The 21,288-nt window shown below is 37.8% G+C and overlaps 1 protein-coding gene across 3 annotated transcripts in view; it reads right to left on the bottom strand.

Moving 5' to 3' along the window:
* The window catches only part of PELI1 (pellino E3 ubiquitin protein ligase 1), a 55,465-nt gene that overhangs the window by 14,863 nt on the left and 19,314 nt on the right, over positions 1-21,288 (bottom strand). Inside the window, exons 1-2 of one of the 3 annotated variants that reach the window (XM_081588339.1) lie at positions 13,063-13,222; positions 94-233 (exon numbers count right to left, since the gene is read on the bottom strand). In XM_081588339.1, the coding sequence (XP_081444465.1) occupies positions 94-164 (71 nt within the window). In that variant the 5' untranslated portion in view covers positions 165-233; positions 13,063-13,222. Of the gene's footprint in view, positions 1-93; positions 234-5,542; positions 5,670-13,062; positions 13,223-21,288 lie in introns of those variants that run through there. The other 2 variants (XM_081588340.1, XM_081588338.1) reach the window with 2 other exon arrangements.

Genomic DNA, 21,288 nt, shown 5'->3' with positions numbered 1-21,288 from the left:
AGGATATAAATTCTAAAAAAAGTGCATTTAACCAAGATGTTCAAGTTACCATATATCATTCAATTTTATGCACATCAGATGGAGAAGTCTTACCCTAAGACAATGAGTTCACCATATTTTACTGGTGCTTTGGATGGATGATTTTCTTGATCAGGAGAAAACATGAGCTTGGCTGTCTTTCTCAAATCTCTGTTCACTGGTCAGGAGCCTTGAGACACCTTTTGCATTATTTCCTAGAGGGGAAAAGTTTTCATTAATAATTTGAACAATGAATTTCAGTTTAAGTAAAGACGTTCTTTTCTAAAAGTCCTTGTGAGCACAATATTATGAAAATTATCATATAATATATAAAGCGTGTCACATTTCCCCCAATAATGGTTATATATTTGATATAACTGTTTAAACACATTAAAATGTAAATTTAGGAATGTTAACTTTACATTAAAAATGTGAATTCCAGTTCCAGGAAGATGAGGAAGACATTATTTTCCCTATGATTTCTGCTAATTATAACCCCAAACCCTGAACATTATATATAAAGCAGAAGACTCTGAAAAGCACAGAGAAGGCAGAACAGCTAGGGGCCTTAGAGCCCATGGAATGACTTAGTGGTAAGTTCTTCGGATTTTCTTTTTGCCTAATATCAATATATCCCGGATCTGAAGCTGAAGAATCCAGCAACCTGGAAATGCAAACTGGCAGAGAGAAAAACAAACACCTGACAAAATGCCTGCTCTCTCTGGTCAAAAGAACAAGAAGACAGCAGCCTTAGCAAGACAGAAAACTTTTGACAATAACTGCTCTACTGCAGCCACCACCGCAGAAAACACTGTGACCCCACCACCGCACTCACCAGCAAGAGCTGAGCGGGGAGCCCGGACATCTACTTCAGGAGGCCATAATGAGGCGGCCTGACCTCCCCCTGGGCCTACCCTTGCCAGAGGCAGTGTCAGAACAGGCCAAGTGGAGAGCCAGCACGACCACCCTGTTGGCTGGTAACGTGCCCCCTCCTCTGCCCGAGTGGTGTCAGTGAAGAGTGCAGGGAGCCTGGGGTTCCATCCCAACTCAGCAGGATCTTCTTCCCTCAGGTGTCAATGGAGGCTGAGCAGGGAACCTGGACTTCCATGTCCACCTGATAGTAGTAAGAAGGCTCCCCGTACTCCCCTGACAGAGCAATGTGAGGAAAAGCCAGTGAAAATAGAAGGTCTGGATGATATTCAGAGTGTCAGAACATAAAACGAAAATGTCCAGCTTTCAAAAGAAAGCCACTTACTATATAAAGTACAAGACAGAATTAAAACAATGCAAAAAGATAATCAACAGATGCCAGAAGTTTAGATGATAGAGATGTGAGAATTATCTAACAAAGATTTTAAACCAGTCATGATAAAAAATTTCAGGAAACAATTACAAACAAGTTTGGGGCAAAGAGACAAACAAAAAATAGAGTCTCCACAAAGAAACAGAAGATATGTAAAGTTCACTGGATGGGCTCAACCCAGAATGGAAGGTATGTAGGAAAGGAAAGAGCTGGAAGACAGAAAGTACCCAGTCTGAACAACAGACAGGAAATTAGACTGGAAAAACAAAGGAACGAGCCTTCTGGACCTGTGGGGCTACAGAACAGCCCTATTAATAACATTAGTATCACTGGAGTTCAGAATGAAGGAGAAAGAATGGGGCTGAAAAAGTACTCAAACAATGACTGAAATTCAACAAATGTGAAAAGGGAAACAAAACCACAGATTCCGGAAGCTGAACAAACTCCACATAGGATAAAACTAAAGAAATCTACGCCAAGACACATGATAATAGGGGGAAAACAATGAATTTCTCACCAGAAACTACAGAAGCCAGAAGCAAGTGGCCTATTTTTTTCAGGTACTGAAAGAAAGTAACTATCAACCAGGTTCCAGCAAAGATGGAAAGAAAAAGCAAGACATTCTCAAATGAGGAAAAATTAAGAGAATCTGTCACCAGCAGAGCTACTCTAATAGAATGGTTAGCAGGAATTCTCTAAACAAAAAATAAATTAAAAAAAAAAAATAACTTGGAACACCAGAAAAGAACAAAGAACACGGTAGTAAAATCAAGACTTATGTTCACACAAACCTGTACATAAATGTTTATAGCAGCTTTATTCATAGTAGCCAAAAACTTTAATTAATCCACGTTCTTTACTGAGTGGATGATTAACCTGTGGTACAGCCAGCCATACTATGGAATAGTACTCAGCAATAAAAAGAACTAAAACTATTGGTACATGAAACATAATGGATAAATCTCTAGAGAATTATGCTGAGTATAAAAATCTAAGCTCAAAAGGCTACATATATGATTTCTTTTATATAACACTCTTGAAATGACAAAATTACAGAAACAGAAATCAGATTAAGTTGTGGCCAAAGGTTAAATTGGGGGTGGGAGCAGGAGGGAAGTGAATGTGACTACAAAAAAGCAACAGGAAGGCACCACAGTGGTGATGGAAATGGTCTGTAGCCTTATCAGTGTCAGTATTCTATAAAATCAGAATATTGTGATACTGTGCTACAGTTTCACAACTATAGTTGCATATAACAAAATCAGCTGATCTACGCTATGTCGTATATCAATATATGAATGTCTATCCCTTTTACTTCTCCCCTAAAGAAGCATTCCATTATAAAAAGCTTAAGCAGAAGCTTTAACCAGGGGTTTTAAACGAGCTCTTCTTAGACAATTAACGTCAGTTCAGTTCAGTTCAGTCGCTCAGTCGTGTCCAACTCTTTGCGACTCCATGAATCGCAGCACGCCAGGCCTCCCTGTCCATCACCAACTCCCAGAGTCTACCCAAATCCATGTCCATTGAGTCAGTGATGCCATCCAACCATCTCATCCTGTCGTCCCCTTCTCCTCCTGCCCTCAATCCTTCCCAGCGTTAGGGTCTTTTCCAATGAGTCAACTCTTCACATGAGGTGGCCAAAGTATTGGAGTTTCAGCTTCAACATCAGTCCTTCCAATGAACACCCAGGACTGATCTGCTTTAGGATGGACTGGTTGGATCTTCTTGCAGTCCAAGGGACTCTCAAGAGTCTTCTCCAACACCACAGTTCAAAAGCATCAATTCTTCGGTGCTCAGCTTTCTTCACCATCCAACTCTCACATCCATACATGACCACTGGAAAAACCATAGCCTTGACTAGACGGACCTTTGTTGGCAAAGTAATGTCTCTGCTTTTAAATATGCTATCTAGGTTTGTCATAACCTTTCTTCCAAGGAGTAAGCGTCTTTTAATTTCATGGCTGCAAGTAAGATGGTAGGTGTTGCGAGAGGGCATCAGATGGAAGACACACTGAAACTACAATCACAGAAAACTAGCTAATCTGATCACACAGACCACAGCCTTGTCTATCTCAATGAAACTAAGCCATGCCGTGTGGGGCCACCCAAGATGGATGGGTCATGGTGGAGAGGTCTGACAGAATGTGGTCCACTGGAGAAGGGCATGGCAAACCACTTCAGTATTCTTGCCTTGAGAACCACATGAACAGTATGAAAAGGCAAAAAGATAGGACACTGAAAGATGAACTCCCCAGGTTGGTAGGTGCCCAATATGCTACTGGAGATCAGTGGAGAAATAATACCAGAAAGAATGATGGGATGGAGCCAAAGCAAAAACAATACCCAGCTGTGGATGTGACTGGTGATAGAAGCAAAGTCTGATGCTGTAAAGAGCAATATTGCATAGGAACCTGGAATGTCAGGTCCATGAATCAAGGCAAATTGGAAGTGGTCAAGCAGGAGATGGCAAGAGTGAACGTCGACATTCTAGGAATCAGCGAACTAAGATGGACTGGAATGGGTGAATTTAACTCAGATGACCATTATACCTACTACTGTGGGCAGGAATCCCTTAGAGGAAATGGAGTAGCCATCATGGTCAACAAAAGAGTCCGAAATGCAGTACTTGGATGTAATCTCAAAAACGACAGAATGATCTCTGTTCGTTTCCAAGGCAAACCATTCAATATCACGGTAATCCAAGTCTGTGCCCCAACCAGTAACGCTGAAGTAGCTGAACTTGAATGGTTCTATGAAGACAATTAACGTACTGCCATCTAAACATGAAAACACTGCTGTGGCACACTTCTGGTGAAGAACATCAAGAATTAAAACTTCAATAACATGAATTAATTAAATTTAAAATTTAAATTAAGTTTTAATAACACTGTCCTGATTCAGATTCCTTTTTAGAGTTACTTTCTATTTTTAGGAAGTGGGGGTTTTTCATTTATAGCAGCAAAACATTTCCTTAAAAAGAACTTATTTAAGAAGTCAATTTCAACAGTATTAAATAGCATTAGTAAGCACATAGATATGGCAAAAACCTGAAAATGATACATAAATGCCCATATTTGGCTGACACTAGTTTTTAGCATGGCTAGCAAGTATTAACCTATGTTCTAGTTCTCTTTGAATAAACCAATCTGCTTCCTCATCTCTAAAAATGAAGGGGCTAAAGTAAAGAGAACGTTGGAGGTGAAAATATACGAGAGACCATCTGGTCCTAACATAAGAATTTACAAGTAATGTGCATACAGCATTATAGATTTAGTCCTATTGCCCCTATAGCAAAACAGGAACTAATTCTAGCTTTGACAAGGAATAAGAGTAGGGCTGGCATATACTCACTATTCTATATTTTCTAGAGCCTCTGGCCAAATTAGCCAAGAAAAACAACATGTTCCCAATTATTCTTACTCTAGTTAGATCCCTTAGAAGGTCTAATTTGAGATATTTATCAGATATCAAAATTTCAATCACAGGAACACACTGAAACTTGCTTTCTATTTCTGTATCTAATAATCTAAAATCTCTAATAAGATACTTCAGTAGTTATAGTTATTTACAATCTTAAACAAAGCCCAGCAGCTAGATAGTACTCTTGCATTCACTCTCTGTAGATAATCTCTGTGTTTTAAAAATCTGAATAATATACAGAATTCTTCAAAATCAATTCCTGAAGTCATACTCCTGAGAACATGAAATGCATATGTACATAAGTATACTCTAATAGCTCAATCACAGACAACACCTGGTGGTATTCAATTAAGTTAGCTGGTCTGACCCCATATATTGTCCTATCCCAAAATGATCTAGCAAAAAGAATATGAAATAGCACCAGTAATTCTATACAAGACTGGAAAAAATGATAGAGAAAATCTTGCTAAGACAATAAGGCTGTTTCCTATAATATCTATTACTTTGAAGTCTGCTTGATCTGTGAAAATTAAGCATGCTGTTCTCATCAGCAGGGACCTTCCCAAGTTAAACAAATTTTAAAAGAAATACATTCTGGAACACTATTTGTGTGTGGGAAGTGGGGGGGGGCCCTAGGAAAACATGAATAATTCGCCATAAAATACGTTTCTTAGAGTCTCATTAATTTGACTGATACAACATTCTAATCATTTGTTCTTTAAAGGCCAGTGAAATACAACTGTTTTCTTATCAAGTGTTTGCAAAGGAAAAGACTTTCTAATATGTAATTCTCAGCTTTACCTTAAGAAGGAAAACTGGGGAACCAATCTCGGTCCAAATTGCTCCTTTAACATAACCCTTTTCTTTTTCACACTGCACACAGCCTTTTTGCTTTCTACCTACTAAATACAAGTACAAAATTCCTGTCCTGAAAAATAAAAAGAAGCAAAACAAACACTAAGCAAGGGACAAAACAGACCTTAGGAATATGTTTACATAATCTTTTGAACACTCCTATTTTGGTGGGCAAGAGAGTAGGCATAAGGGATGCTGGGGGAAAAAAAGGAAAATGTTTTAAAACATGAAAATGTTATAATTTTTTTATGGTGAAAAATATAATGTGGATTGCATATGTTATCTCTGATGAAAAAGAATACCATCTACACCAGCGTTCCCCTGTGGTTGATTTCAAAAGGATGATTCAAACAAAAGGAACTCTTTTCTTATGCTTGTGGTGGAGTCATTTTGTGAAAACAAATTAGCTGATGATTGGAGGGTGGTAAACTTACAGCAGTTTCTTGCTAAGAGTGAAAAATTAATCATCATCTTCCTTCTTTCACCATCAGCAGGATTAATAAGCAGCATTTTTCCATAAATGGAGAAAAGGGATAGGCAAAATAATGGTGTCAGCTGTAGGAGTATGAGGTTACTACTTTTCTTTCTGTTGGTGTCTTTTGGCTTCTCAGTAGAGCACTGAAAGAAGTGAAGGCCATGTTCCCCTTCTCAAGATACAGAGCACTCCTGGACAAACTCCCAGCCCTGCTTTTTAGGGTGGCCAAATGATATGCTGATATTCTATCAGCTACAGTGATAACTTATTTTCATCCGGATGGGAAAGCAATTAACATCTTTCCCACAGATAGTGACTGTTCCCCTAAACTTGGGTTTCTCAACCCTGGCACCACTGACATTTTGACATGGGGAGTGGAGGGGGAGAGATGGCCTGCACACTGTCAGAGGTTCAGCAGCACCCCTGAGAATGTCTCACCTTCCCACACTCCATCCCCCAACTTCCTTCCCACCCTTCACCCTCAGAACCACTGAGAACAAACTGGAGATAACAATTTTTTTAGGAGGAATTTCCCCTGTTTTTGTCATAGTACTTAGTACACAGTAAGGTATTTAATAAACATTTGCTTACTATCATAATCATACTGATGTCGTCTTAAAAATTTTTTATTTTATTTGGCCACACCTCACAGCATGCAGGATCTTAGTCCCCTGAGCAGGGATCAAACCCAAGTCTCCTGCATTTGGAACGCGAGTCTTAACCACTGGTCTTAAAGAGTTATTACTAAGCCTTGTGATAGGGAGGGCAATGGCTTTGAAGCTGCAGTTCCAGTATTTCATTAGACTTGGTAAGAATGGCTGGAATGAGGATGGGAGAACTATCATCTTATCTTGATGGTGATTAATTATTAATATTTCTGTGCATTAAAATATTTTAATATTTTAGCAAACTCTCTCAACCTTCCTTCTTTCTTGAAGGAAAGAAACTGGAGTTGGGGTGGCCAAAGAAGTAGCTGTAAGGCCAGTGCTTGGTAGCCTGACATTTTGCTGTTGCTTAGTTGTTCAGCTGTGTCTGACTCTTTGAAACCCCATGGACTGCAGCCCGCCAGGCTCCTCTGTCCATGATGGGATTTCCCAGGCAAGAATACCGGAGTGGGCTCCCATTTCCTTCTCCAGGGGTTCTTCTCAACCCAAGGATCAAACCCATACCTCCTGCATTGGCAGATGGATTCTTTACCACTAAACCACCAGGGAAGCCCAGCCTGACGTTTAGAGAAAGGCTAATCCGTGGAGGCCAGATAAGGAAATATCTTCTTGACCTAGGGGACCCAAACTCAAGAGAAACTAAAAGCAGGCTTTGAAAAGCATAGGGGAATGCTTTTAAATCAAAAGGAATATCAGTATCAAGTGGAATCAAACTTAGATTAAGGTCTATCTTGCACTTGCACAGAAAGTTAATCAGCAAAGTGTTTTCTCATAGGATTAGGTTATTTGACCCTCACAACAGCCCTGTGAATTAGGGAGGGATGTCTTATTAACTCCATTTTCCAGACAGGGAACAGAGTTGTCAGTCAGAAAGGCCAGTGACTGATTCTAGGCCAAACAGGTACTATGTGACAGAGCCAGAACTGAAACCTATATATTAAACAAACATACATTAACTCATCTAATTTCTATCACAATTGTATCAAGTATAGTTATTTATCTCCATTTGATAAATGAGAGGACTGATGCTCCTAGAGGTTAAGCAGTAGTTCAGGTTTTTTGATACCACTGATCACACCCCAAACAAGGTTGCGTAGGGTTGATTCCTAAATATTAATAAGAGTAAGAGACCATTAGGGGGCCATTTAGGAAAAGAGACTGTAAAGTAAAACAAACTCTAGACAAGTTACACTCCAGCAGAGACTAATAGCAACTATGCAATTACGACTAGGGCTTTTGGACATTATTTGAAATTTTGTCACTTCCTCAAAGCTCACTGTATTTGTCAACCCTGTTGCCTGGTAGTGACCAACAATAAAAGCATCAGTAAATAAAGTGGACTTTGCATGCCTTTTTTAAAAAAATGAAGAGGGGAGAAAGGAATCCAAGGGGAAAAGCACGGTATTACACTAAGACAAATTCCTGGCATCATGAGGAAGAAAAACACAGACAGCATAGGGGCAGGTTTCATGTACTCCCAGAAAAGTGGCAGCCAAGAGAAAATTGCAGGGCAGTATTCCCGACGGGGGTGGGGGGTGTGGGGGTTTACATACAACCTGGCCACCCTACCCCAAAATGATCACTTAATCCCCCACATCTAGAAAATGTATTTTAAAGAACTAAGGACTCTTTTTTTTTTTTTTTTTTTAATGTGTCTGCCCATGCTTGGACTGTTTTCAACTCTTTTAGCTTACCAAAGTGCCTAAAATGATAATATGCTTCTCAGGGAAGCAAGACCAGAAATTCCCCTAGATTTCACCACTCAAGTCTTGAAGAAAATTTTGCAGAAAGCAGCAAATTCAGTGGGATTAGATAGCTATTTGGAACAAAAAACATCTGATAGAATTATACTCATTGTAAACGCTATCGTTTCTTCAAGTCAGCAGGCAACCCATGCCTCTGCTACCCTTTTTTCTTAGTGTCCAACACTTTCTGGGTTCTGTGCCAAGCACTGTTCTAAATACTTTACATAAAGCAACTGATTTAATCCCAGAACAACCTTGTGAGGTTCAACAGATAAGAAAACCAAGGTTACAACTCAAACTCAAACCAGTACTCTGGATCAGCTGTAACAACTGAGTTTAAAATGAAAAGTAAATGCAGGGTGGGGAGGAAAGAACTGCACTGGTAAACTAAACAAGAAGCAAGAAAACCCTCCAACTCTTTCTACTATAACGTATTTAATAGTGAGAGTTTATATACATGCTATTGCCCTAATACAGGACAAACTTCTATAATATTGACTAACCATCTGAAGTTTCTAGTAAGTCAACCATTTTAAAGCTGAGTTCAAAAGTCCCTTGGATAAAATTTAAACTTGAAAAAAATGAATAAATGAATTTTTCTCAATCATTTTAAATCTATACCACCCTATGAAATTAAAATGACCAAATTACATGCATTTTAAAAAGGCCAAAAACAGTCTCAAGTATCTCCTCCAAGATATTTATTGATTATGAAGTGGAAAACAGTGACTTACAGTGGGCGAAACCTGGCAGACACCATCTTAACTAACTGATCACGGTTAATATCTGCAATAAAATGTTTCGATATCATGTATTCCCTGATTATGATGCATGAAACCCACATCACTTTTGTGCTATGTTGCCAGAAAATGTGTAACCTCGATCAGGAGAACATATCAGACCAACCCAAACTGACAGCCTACAAAATAACTCTCAGCACTCAAAATGCCAAGATCATGAAAGACAAGGAAAGGCTGAGAAACGCCCAGGTTGGAGATTAAGGAGATGAAGCAACTACACAGGATCAGGAATTGGATCCTGGAACAGAAAAAGGAGAGTGGAAAACCGAAATTTGAATATGGCCTACAGTTTAGTGAATAGTATTGTACCAATGTCAGTTTCCTGGTCTTGGTAAATATACTCTGGTTATACAGACCGCTAACATTAGAGGAAATAAAGGGTATATGTAAACTCACTGAATCATTTTTCCGATTTTTCTCTAAGGCTAGAATTACTTCAAAATAAAAAGTAAAAAAAGAGAAGACAATAAAAATGGAAAACAAAATTTAATAAGAATTTTAAAATAAATAATTTAATATAAAAATGAATTCAAGATTTAAAGTTTGCTTCCTTCCAGCCCTCTCACAACCTAAATGTGTAAGATTTTCACTTATGCTGTGCCTGTCAAGTCACAGCGTCTGGTCTCCTGTCCTGTCTGATGTGAAGCCGCCCCATTCACAGCCTCTTTAGTGAGGAAAGTTGTTACTACCAAGTGTGGCCATTCATTGGACTGAGTGATAACTGAACCTTAGTGATGTATCCACACACTGATCTAAATTTGGCAGAATCATGCTTCATGGTTTTTTTGTTTTTTTTTTTTAAGTTATGACATAAGAGCAATTTTACTACTGAATGCTCCAGGAGGTTTTATTAGAAAACACTTTGTATATGGAATTATATCATAGCTTCTAATTTAATGCTATACGATACACTGACCTTTAACAGGATTTTAGTTTATTTGAGTTCTGAAGAGTTTATAAAAGGGAATAGAAAGAAGGATGGGAGAAAGAAGAGTTAGGAAGCAGCAGCCCTGGGTGATTTTTGACACATTTAGAATAAAATCCTGAAAAGCCAGAAAGTCAAATACTTTCCTGAATTATCATTAATTATTTCACTGTGGTTACTGTTCTCTTCAAATAAGAAGAGGCACTTGCAAAGGACTAAGCTATGACAGGGTTCTCTAAGGCCAACCCTAAGAACTCTGGCCCTTGATAGTCATGAGGGCTAGACCCAGGGTCTTTCATGAATTCTCAAAACTACAAACCAGTCCTATAACACACAATTCCCCAAAATGTGGACAACATTTTCCTCACCTCATAGGATTTGTCACCAGATCTGAATGAGAACAACAAAGCCACATTGGGATTTGTTCTGCTGGGCCAGCTCCTTGATTCAATCAAGTCACAGAATTTTGAGTCTCTTAAAATTATTCACACTGTGAGAGTTAAACCAGCGATGTTCAAGGTCTTAATGTAATGTTAAAAAAAAAAAATCAAGTATTTGTAAAACATACTCAGTTATGTTTTATAATACTTGGTAATCTAAATAATATATCTAATAATATAAGTTGGCCTTGATAATACTTAATTTACAGTAATGCTGTCTTATCACTTAATATTTGTTTTCTCAGAGATGCATCTTTATTTCTCAGTATCTAAACAAATGTTTATGGTCTGCTCTTTGTCAATAACTCTGATACCATGTATAAAGTTCTAGTTTTCTACTGCTCATAACACATAGCAGGCCCTGAAATATAATTTAAAACCTCAAAGATCATAGCAATTAGTTTCAAGATTGAATGCTATATAAATGTTTTGATTCTCAGGAGTGGAAAAAACTACATCTAAATCACATTAGATTTAGTGTATGTACTTCCTGCTTTTGATGCTTTTGAATTATGGTGCTGGAGAAGACTCTTGAGAATTCTTTGGACATCAAGGAGACCAAACCAGTCAATCCTAAAGGAAAATCAACCCTGAATATTCATTGGAGGACTGATGCTGAAGCTCCAATGCTTTGGCCACCTGTTGCGAAGAGCTGACACACTGGAAAATACTCTGATGCTGGGAAAGATTGAGGGCAAAAGAAGGGCGTGACAGAGGATAAAATGGTTGGATGGCATCACTGACTCAATGGACATGAGAGGTTGAGCAAACTCTGGGAGATAGTGAAGAACAGGAAAGCCTGGAGTGCTGCAGTCCATGGGGTCGCAAAGAGTCGGACACAACCTAGCAAATGAACAACAACTTCCTGCTCTTATACGGAGTTAACTTTAACTCTTTTATAGTTTCACAATTTCATTACAAGCTCTATTAAAAAGGAATGGGAAAAGAAAATGTAGTTGAAAATTCAAATAACAACTAAATCTCCAATATTTCTTGTAACAGTAAAGTCAGCTACCCACAGAGAGAAGTCATTATTAAAAGATGATGACTATTATAATCTCACTAATGAACAAAAGTTTCATATTATGATTTCTCTGTGGTTCATGAAAAGTTCTCAAAAGTAACAGCATCTGATCTTTCTTTGACCAAATCATGTTTTCCCCATAAATTTTTATAGCAGTAATTTAGAGACACTGTGTGTGGGAGGATAAGAACATCTATTTTTTAGCAGAGTGAATATTTTAAATCACCCAGTATGGTGTTCCTATCTAATTCTTTTCATTAGGAAAATAATACATACATGTAGCCGGGATATTTCTACAAATTTCCTCTTTCCACTCTGATTACCCAAGTAGGTAACTTATTAAGATCAATTTTTCTTCCTAATCTACAACTGTTCTCTTGTCTTCTGTTGTATACACACCCAAGAGAGTGTATACTCCCCTCTCACAGATTAGAAAATCTGATAAAAAATGAACACACATTACTGGGCAACATGTTGGTATTCTAGCAAACATTCAGTTTTAAACAAAATTAAAAAAAGAAAATCTTAGTTATACCTTTTCTTTAAATGAAAATAAAATGCTTCAGAAAAGAACACTGCTGGGAACGTAAAACTGTTCATTTTTTAGCAGGAGCCTCACCCCCTCTTAATCAGTCAGCAGATCTAAAATTATTAAATCTCTTCCTACCATATTATAGAACAATAACAAAACATTCAGGTAGAAACATTATCTAAAATTCTTATAAAGCAAAACTCTCAATATTTAAAAAAAATCCTATAAATTTTCCCTACCTTGTAAAAATGTTTAAAGAGTAAACTGTAGTTATCTTGAAGGCCTAATCTCTTTGAGAGGACCTCGGGAGACTTACGGTCAAAAAGCTAAATTCTGAATAAGCTATCAACAGCTAACCAAAGTACAATGACAGCTCCATCATTCTGGCTACCAAACAATTTCCTTCAAAGAGCAGTGTAATTCTCAAATTTAATAATTCAAAAGAAAACAATGGACAACACTGAATTCCAAAGTATGTTAAAAACTAAATACTGTAGCTTGAAAGAAAAAAACTAAATACTGTAGCCTGGATTAGAAAACCACTGCAAATGAAGAATTTTTAGTTTTTTGTTGACCAATAGTCAACAGGCAGTAAATCCCTGTAGTTACTTCTCTAAGAGTAATGAGAGGTTAAAATGAATAGCATAAACCTCCCTAAAAACACAAAATCCTTGGAGCCTGAGATTTATTCAACCTTTTTCCTAAGAGGGAAGAAAATATAATTTATAAATATTTCTAAAACCAAATGTGAAAAAATTAAATATAAACCATCTGATGATTCAAATCATTCCTTTTGCAACCCTATCTTTACCTGAAGCACTGACAATGTGACACTAAAAATTAAGCCATAGAAAACCTACCTCTTTATTCCTTTGCTATCACCACAAGCTAGATAAACAACCTTCTCACCAGATGATAAAATCCAGATAGTACTAAAGCATCTTCCAGTTACACTTGGAATCACACACATAAAAGCAGTCTGTTCAGTGTTCTTTCACTTAAGCACCTCATAATGTGTGTGGGTGAGCCTGTGTTACGCAAAACAGGTAAACACTATATAATTCTAGATTCTGTTGGTTGAGTTAAGAATTCACTTCTCCCCTCTCCTCCCTAAGGAAGTCTGTATCCCAAAATAGAAGAAACGGAAGTAAGAGGAACAATTTTTAACAAAGACTGAATTTCAAGTTCTGGAATACGGTACTTCAAAAGGGAGTATTTATTCTATTTCTTAAAAGGCTGACTGAATTGACTGACTACATAAAGGCTCTCTAAAAATGTTAGAAATATAAAATTCTGAACTATCTTTTCATAATAAAGTAATAGCCTATTTTAACAGATTTAGTATAATACTTAATCTGTTAAGAAACACTCTACTTAAAAACAGAAGAATCAATACCACTCATATGGAAAGAAAGCTGGCTCTTTTAGAACTATCAAACGAAGCAGATTTTTTGGGTTTTGTTACAAAAAACATTATCCCAGGCATAAGAACAGGTGAGCATTCAATCACATTTCCAATTGATCATGCTTATTTCCAGATTTACACTTTAAAAATAGATTCACTGGGTGCTCATAAACATGAAGAGATGATAGCAGTACTCAGAGGGAGTTGGGGTTGTATAAGTTTCACCAAACAGCCACTGAAGACAGCTTACTTACCCACTTCAGCAGCTTTTAGATCCTACTTGTAAGATTTGAAGAGTTACCGCCTGCTTTTTCAAATCTCCCTGCACCTTTTCTTAAGAAATGTGTTTTCTTATGGTGAAGGGTTATACATGCAACCTGTTATTACTCTACACAGCCAAAAATAAACCTGCTCTGTGCTTAATTACATTTCAGGTTTTTTTAAGCATGCTAAATTAAGTTACAAGAGCAAATTCTGGTCCATACCTGTTCAGTAAGTTGCACATGTGAACTATCTATACTCTCACCCATTAAATTGTTGTTCAGCTTGAGTCTAGGGAGCAAATGCTCTTATAGAAAAACATTTGGTAGCCCTAATACCTACCAAATAATAGATACCCTAATATCTACCAAACAGCAGTATCTACCAAAAGTAGTAAATGAGGGTATCTACTATCTACCTAATATCTACCAAATAATATCTTGTCACAAAATGAACCCTCTTCTAGCTTATAGCTACAAGTCTACTTCTGTTGCTACCCAGCATTCCATCACTATGTCATATCCCCTGCAGCTATTCTTGAGCAAATCTGCATAATGTCTCTTTTCCTCATTAAGCTGGCAGCCGGCCCACTTAGGTTACTGTGAAGTAAATCTGCTCAGGTAGTCTGCTTTTGTCCAATGTAGATACATGCTCAGTCCAGGAAACCTATTTGTCAAAGTAACCTGGGCATACTCTAACATTTTGCTGTTTGGTGATCCTGCCACGTCATGCGATTCCAGGCTGATGAAACTGCTCAAGAAGCCGGACGTGACCGGTTCCAATACTCATACTAAACAGAATGTAGTTGTGACTGACTATGCCTTAAACTTGATGCCACAACAAAACTTGAGGACCTGCCATTCTTGAGACCAATATACTGACTCTCTTATTAACGGGAAGTGTATGTCTTGCTCACCTCCTAAGGCAATCAAATATATCAATAGCTCATACACTGTCATCATGACTTATAATGATTAAAAACAGACCATCAGGAGTATAAAAATTCCTTACGTATTTCAAGCTCTGTGTTTATACCAAATAATCTGAAGGAATATATTTTTCTTAAAGGGCTCCAAGAAAACACTGAAGACCAAACCTCCCTATTTATTGAAAAAGATGAGCAATTTTAAAATGGGACAAAGACTCATATTCACAAGGGAGAAGGGCTAGAATTAAATTTTCAAGCTTTTCTTTCCCAATCTGAAGTGACTATTACCTGGGTTTTTGTTTTTTCTTTTTAAGAGCTTTTTTTGCTTTTCACATGTGGTTTATTTTTTTATTTACAATGATGTCTGATTCAGTAATATCTCATTGTTTGTTGTTGTTTAGTCGCTAAGTTGTGTTTGACTCCTGCAACCCCATGGACTGTAGGCCTGCCAGGCTCCTGTGTCCATGGGATTTCCCAGGCAAGAATACTGGAGTGGGTTGCCATTTCCTTCTGCAGGGGATCTTCCTGACCCAGGGATGGAACTCGCATCTCCTGCATTGCAGGCGGATTCTTTCACTATTGAACCACTGGGGAAGCCCAGTCAAATACAAAAACAAAACATTAAGTAGTTTTGTTAACTGGTAGGAATCAAAGTTACCAAACTCTGGCAAATGGACCTTAACCTCAATAACCTTTCCCCACTCTTCTTCCAAATCTGCCTTGGCTTACAGGTGTCAAACTTCCTCGTCTTCACCTACAATATCTGAACTTCTGGGACTTATCTCAGTTGGGCTGGGTTTTTTTTTGAGACCAATGATAAACTTTCAGTACCCTGATAACTTAAAAATCAATCCAGAAGAAAAATAAACAAAACAAAGTGCACTTACCTCACAACGTCTATGATCTGTTGTAGTTTAGGTTTTGATTTCACCTTTGAACACGACTTCCCTCTGAGAGCCTGTTTCTCCTCTAATGGTCTCTGAATACTTCTGAGGATGCAGTCAAGGACTCTTTCCTCCTAGGCCCTTTACCTCTAGCCACACCCACAGCAAGTGTGTAAACTATTTCATCCTTTAGTTCCACCTCACTGGGGACACTTATGTCATGTTCCTCTAACCCATAAGGCAAATTCACATAGATGGCCTTGGCTATTCCACAGTAAGCTTTTACTGAATATCTACACGTGCCCAGGGTTTTACTTGCCAAATGCACCTAACTCTAATCCTTTTGAAGAAAAGGTATTTAAGGTCTAAGATTTTTCAATAAGGCATAATTCTTCATTGTTAGGGACAGGAAGAAGAAGAACAACAACAAAAATATCACTGGTATTACTGTATCATATAACCACATTGCAAAGCTGGAAAGAGCCTTAAAGAATATCCTATCAGCTTATTCATTTTTCAATTCCCTCATTTTACAGATGAGAAAAGTCTGTATCTGGAGAGGGTAAGGTATTTGATTACATCATAGTACTAAGTAGTGGAGCCAGTTAATAGATCTTTTGACTTCTACTAGGTTGTTTCACTAGTTTTGGAGGCAATACCACAATACTAAAGAAAAGAGCAGTCAGCTGACAAGTGACTCATACCCTGTACCATAGTATTATCTATCATGTGAGATGGCCAAATATTGACCTTTAGCTCTATTCTTTTCTGTGTGCTGTTACTTTATACCATAAAGAAAAAGCTGAAAATTAGACAAATAAAAGTTTGATGATATGTGTATCATGGAGATTTTTTTTTTAAAAAACATATAAATGATCAATAATTACACATAAAAAAATGCTCAATATCAACAGCCATTGCTGCTGCTGCTGCTGCTAAGTAGCTTCAGTCGTGCCCAACTCTGTCGGGGGGGGGGGTTGGGAATGGGAACTTGAGAGGGCAATGGTTAAACGCCATGGGGTTTCTTTTTCAGGTGATAAACATGTTCCAAAATTGTAATAATGGTTATACAACTCTGTGACTACAGTAAAAAACCACTGAAGTATACACTTTACATTTCAAATGCATGGTATATAAATTATATCTCAATTAAACTATTATATTATCAAAGAAACAAAAAATTTCCACATTAAAAAAAATGCCATAGACTCTAGATCACTGGATTCCGGCATGCATGTGAAATTCAAGTACTGATCTTGAACTTACTACTTCTTGAACCAAAGAAACTGAGGGAAACAATCATTTGAACATTCTACAAGATATATAGGTTTTCACAAACAGAGCTGAAGACTTTCCCAAACCAACTGCTTTTTGTACAAAAATCACAAAATTCACAGTCAGGCTCGGAATTTTTAATTTTATATAATTTCAATCTACCTTTTATTGATAATAGACATTTTTGTTTGGTTCTGCTGACATCTTACATCACCTTCAATAAATACGAGTGAAGGGTGCTCCCCTAAGACCAACTCATCAATTCTCTGACACAAACTGAGTGTCCAAGAATTCAATTCAATTCTGACACTATCCACCTGGAGAAGTTAGCGCAAATTCCACAAGTTAAAGGACTCAGTCCCATACAAGAGCCCCCCTTCAGCACTTAAGATGCCAGCTGCAAATCTCAGGTAACCCTTAATTCTGCCATAAATCAAGGGTTCCCATGACTACCTCTTCATGTTCCCTAACTTACTAGTATGGCTCACCCAACTCAGGAAAAAACTTACATTTACCAGTTTATTATAAAGAGAAGAGTTATTTAAATATTTTGAGTATTAAATAGCTTACAGTCTCATTTGGCTAAATAGCTGAAACAGAAAATTAAGATCTAGGTTACCAAATGATGGTATCTCTCCACAGCAAGATTATAAAGAGCCACCCTTCTCCCAATCCTTTATATTCCACTAAATGCCTATTAATGATTTCCTCTACTAACAACAGCAATTGTGGGCTTCCCTGCACTTTAATTAGCTTAGATGTTTGAGTAATTTTCAAACTGAAGCCTACGGTCTCCTTACTTTTAATTTTATACATCTGGAGTCACATCTAGAGTCTAATAATACAATTACAATTTCAACAAATAGTATTAGAGCATTTACTATAATGCCAGAAGCAGTAAGAATATTCAAACTAATGCAAAAGGTATGATTCCCTATACCACCACTCATTTACTCACAGTTTGGAGGGGAAAAGGTGTAAATCAATCAGTCCAACCCAAATCAGGTACCATATTAAAGCAAAAGGGAAGAGTTTTTTCCTTCCCTTTTGTGTTACAAAAGTAAAGTATCACCATGTTGGTGGAAGAGCATCCAGGGAAAGGTTCATAGAAGGAGAAGTATTTGAGTTGGGCCCTAAGAGACAGACTAGATTTTGGTAAGCGGGGAAAAAGCATTTCAGCTGGAAGAAACAACGTGCGTCAAGATAACAACAACAGAAAAAGTACTGTGTGCTCAGGAACGGTTACGTTCCCAGGAACTGAAAGGTAAAGAAGAGCCTGATACAGCAGGCCTTAAGAGTCTGGGAAAAGAGATTGAACTTTTCTCTGGAGTTAGTCAAAAGTCTTAAAGGAAGGCTTTCAGAAAGGGAAGAAAACAACTTGTATGTATTACCTACCATATAGCAGGTAAGAACTTTACATGTGTTAAATAAACTCAATCTTTACAACTGTCTATGATAGATGAGGAAATTAGGCTAAATTATGTGCTCATGGTCATTCAGAAACTAAGCGGCAAAAGTTGAGATCTGAACTTAAACATACATCCTGTCTACCATTCTATCTGGCAAAATTCAATCAATCAAGCCAGGGCCAAAAGATGTCTGGCCACAATGTCCATGACCAAATTTGATATTATGTCAAATTAATTTTTTTAGTCTGCTTATTACTACACTATGGTAAATGGGTTTTTGCCAAATTTGAGTAGACTGTTGGGATAGCTTGATCTAAAAATATAGGCTGGAGTAGACACACAAAGAGCTTACCAGGTGGTGCTAGTGGCAAAGAACCTGCCTGCCACTGTAGGAGATGTAAGAGACAGAGATGCAGGTATGATCCCAGGATCAGGAAGATCTCCTGGAGAAAGGAATGGCTACCCACTCCAGTATTCACGGCTAGAGAATCCCATGGACAGAGGAGCCTGGTGGGCCATAGCCCATAGGATCACAGAGAGTCAGACATGACTGAAGCTACTTAGCATGAGACACATCATTTTAGGGATTCTTGAGAAGTCATCTTGAAGAAAGAGTTATCTTTCTAACAGATTAAACTAATTAACAGATCTGAAGACAAAGAGGGAAATACATGCCAACGCATTATGACGAAAAGGATGACATAAGCCATAGAAAGCCCACAAAGACACAAACAGCACGGCTCCTTTTTCTAGTTACTGATTCTCTTCACGGTGTTTTGATAATTTTTTACTCTTTATTTATGAAAATCTGTATTGATGAATACAGAAGGCTGGTGGGCTCACTGAGCATTTATGTATGTTACTATTCAATTTTTCTCAGGTGAACGGTCTTCCCTAAGGAAGGAAAAAGACCCTGGGATCACCATACAGGAATGGGTTTGTACCTGTCCTTTTCCTCAGGTCCATGGGTCAAGAACAAACCAGTAATGTGCAAATACGAGATCATTTGCATACATGTTTCTGGAAGACACATAGGTAAATAAGAATCTGTATATAAAGCTGACAGTTATTGGGGTTATAAAGAATCAGACACAACTGAAGTGACTTAGCCAGCATATAAAGCTGAAGGATGCTTATTAAGCTATTTAAAACTAGTCAGGCAAAACTGATCTAGTCAGGCCAAAACTGATCAAAAAGAATGTCTGATGTTGGATAGGGTTTTCATATTTTTAGGTTACTGAGAACCAGGACAACTTGACTACAGTTGAGTTTACCTATGAGGATGAGGAGCTGGGTGGGGTAAGATTGGAAGGAAGCTAAAGAAATCACTTGTCAATTACGATCTTTAATATTTGTGCAATAAAATATAAAACCTCAGTTTAAAAAATTCAGTTTCCACATAAAGAAAAAGTATGACAGTAATTACTGATTCCTCTTTATATCCTGACAATAAAGAAAATCTCTTCACACAATTTTTTCAATCATGGATAGATTACCAAGACCAGAAAAAAGTTCTCTTAAAGCATACTGCAAAAGCCCAGGCTGTGACATAACCCTTTGCTGATATTTATTAAACAGTAACAACAAAACATGGGAAGACAAAAGCACAAAACTCATCCAATCCCAAGCCATTAAGAGCTGGTTTGAAAAGTTTTCAAACACCATGATTCTGTATGAACTTGTTGGGAGACTATGTTTTAGTAGATCATGGCCATCACAGCAATGTTTCCTAAACAATGTTAAGTAAGTCAGGTTATTAACACTGCTGAATTGGAAGTAGATGCCTTCTGGAACTTTGTTGTGTTAAAAGTATATTCACAGAGCACCAGGCTGAGCTCCCTGAGCTATATAGCAACTTCCCACCAGCTGTCTGTTTGACATGTGGTAATGTATGTACTTCAATGCCACTCTCTCAATTTTTCCCACCCTCTCCTTCCCAGCTCAGCCTGGTGCTCTGTCACAACCCAGAGCGGGGAATGGGGTGGGATGTGGGAGGGAGGTTCAAGAGGAAAGGGACACGTGCACACCTATGCTGATTGATGTTGATGCATGGCAGAAACCAATACAACATTGTAAAGCAATTATCCTCTAATTAAAAATAAGTTTAAAAAACTTAAAACAGCATTTAACTCTTTCTTTAAAAAAAAAAAAGGATTATTTATTTTTAACTGCCCTGAGTCTTCGTTGCCGTGGGCTTTCTCTAGTTGCAGAGACTGGGGCTACCCCTTGCCGTGGTGCCCAGGCTTCTCATAGTGATGGCTTCTCTTGCTGCAGAGAACAGGCTTCAGTAGTTGTGGTGTATGGGCTTAGCTGCTCTGTGGCGGCATGTGGGATCCTCCCAGATCAGGCAACAAACCTGTGGCCTATGCACTGGCAGGAGGACTCTTAACCACTGTACTACCAGAGAAGTCTCCTAACTATCTTTCTTGAACTCTATTTCCAATCAGATTTTGACTGCAACAATTGCAGTTTTGCTAACCATAGTTCTTTTCCTTGTTGTCAAAGGAATTTTGTACCTGAAACTGGAACTAACCCGGAAAATCGAGGTTGTTGCCTCAGTTAACCATTTGAAGTCAGAATTTAGCTTCCCTTTATCTCCATTTGTTAGGAATGACCACTAGACAAGAAGAAATCTATTTCTCAAACCAGTTCTCCACCTTAGTTTACTGACTTTTTTCCAACCAGTCATCTCAGATAAAACCAGATTCTTTCCAATCATATCATTTAGAATCCATATTCTATACACATCAGACACCTGAAAAGAAGGAATGCTGTCAAACTGAGTTCCCTTTTAAGTAATTTCAGTTCAAGCTAAGACTGGGTAGATGAAAAATATCAGTCTTCTTCACATTCAAAACTGAAAACCTATTTGTATCAAAACTGAGATACAAAGGTGTGTGTGTATGATAGGTGGTGGTGGGGAG

This window comes from Giraffa tippelskirchi, chromosome 4 (assembly GCF_054371585.1).
Source record: "Giraffa tippelskirchi isolate mGirTip1 chromosome 4, T2T-mGirTip1v1.2.pri, whole genome shotgun sequence".
NCBI lineage: Eukaryota > Metazoa > Chordata > Mammalia > Artiodactyla > Giraffidae > Giraffa > Giraffa tippelskirchi.
Note: the sequence above shows the minus strand (reverse complement) of the source record. Positions and strands in the feature narration are given on the sequence as shown.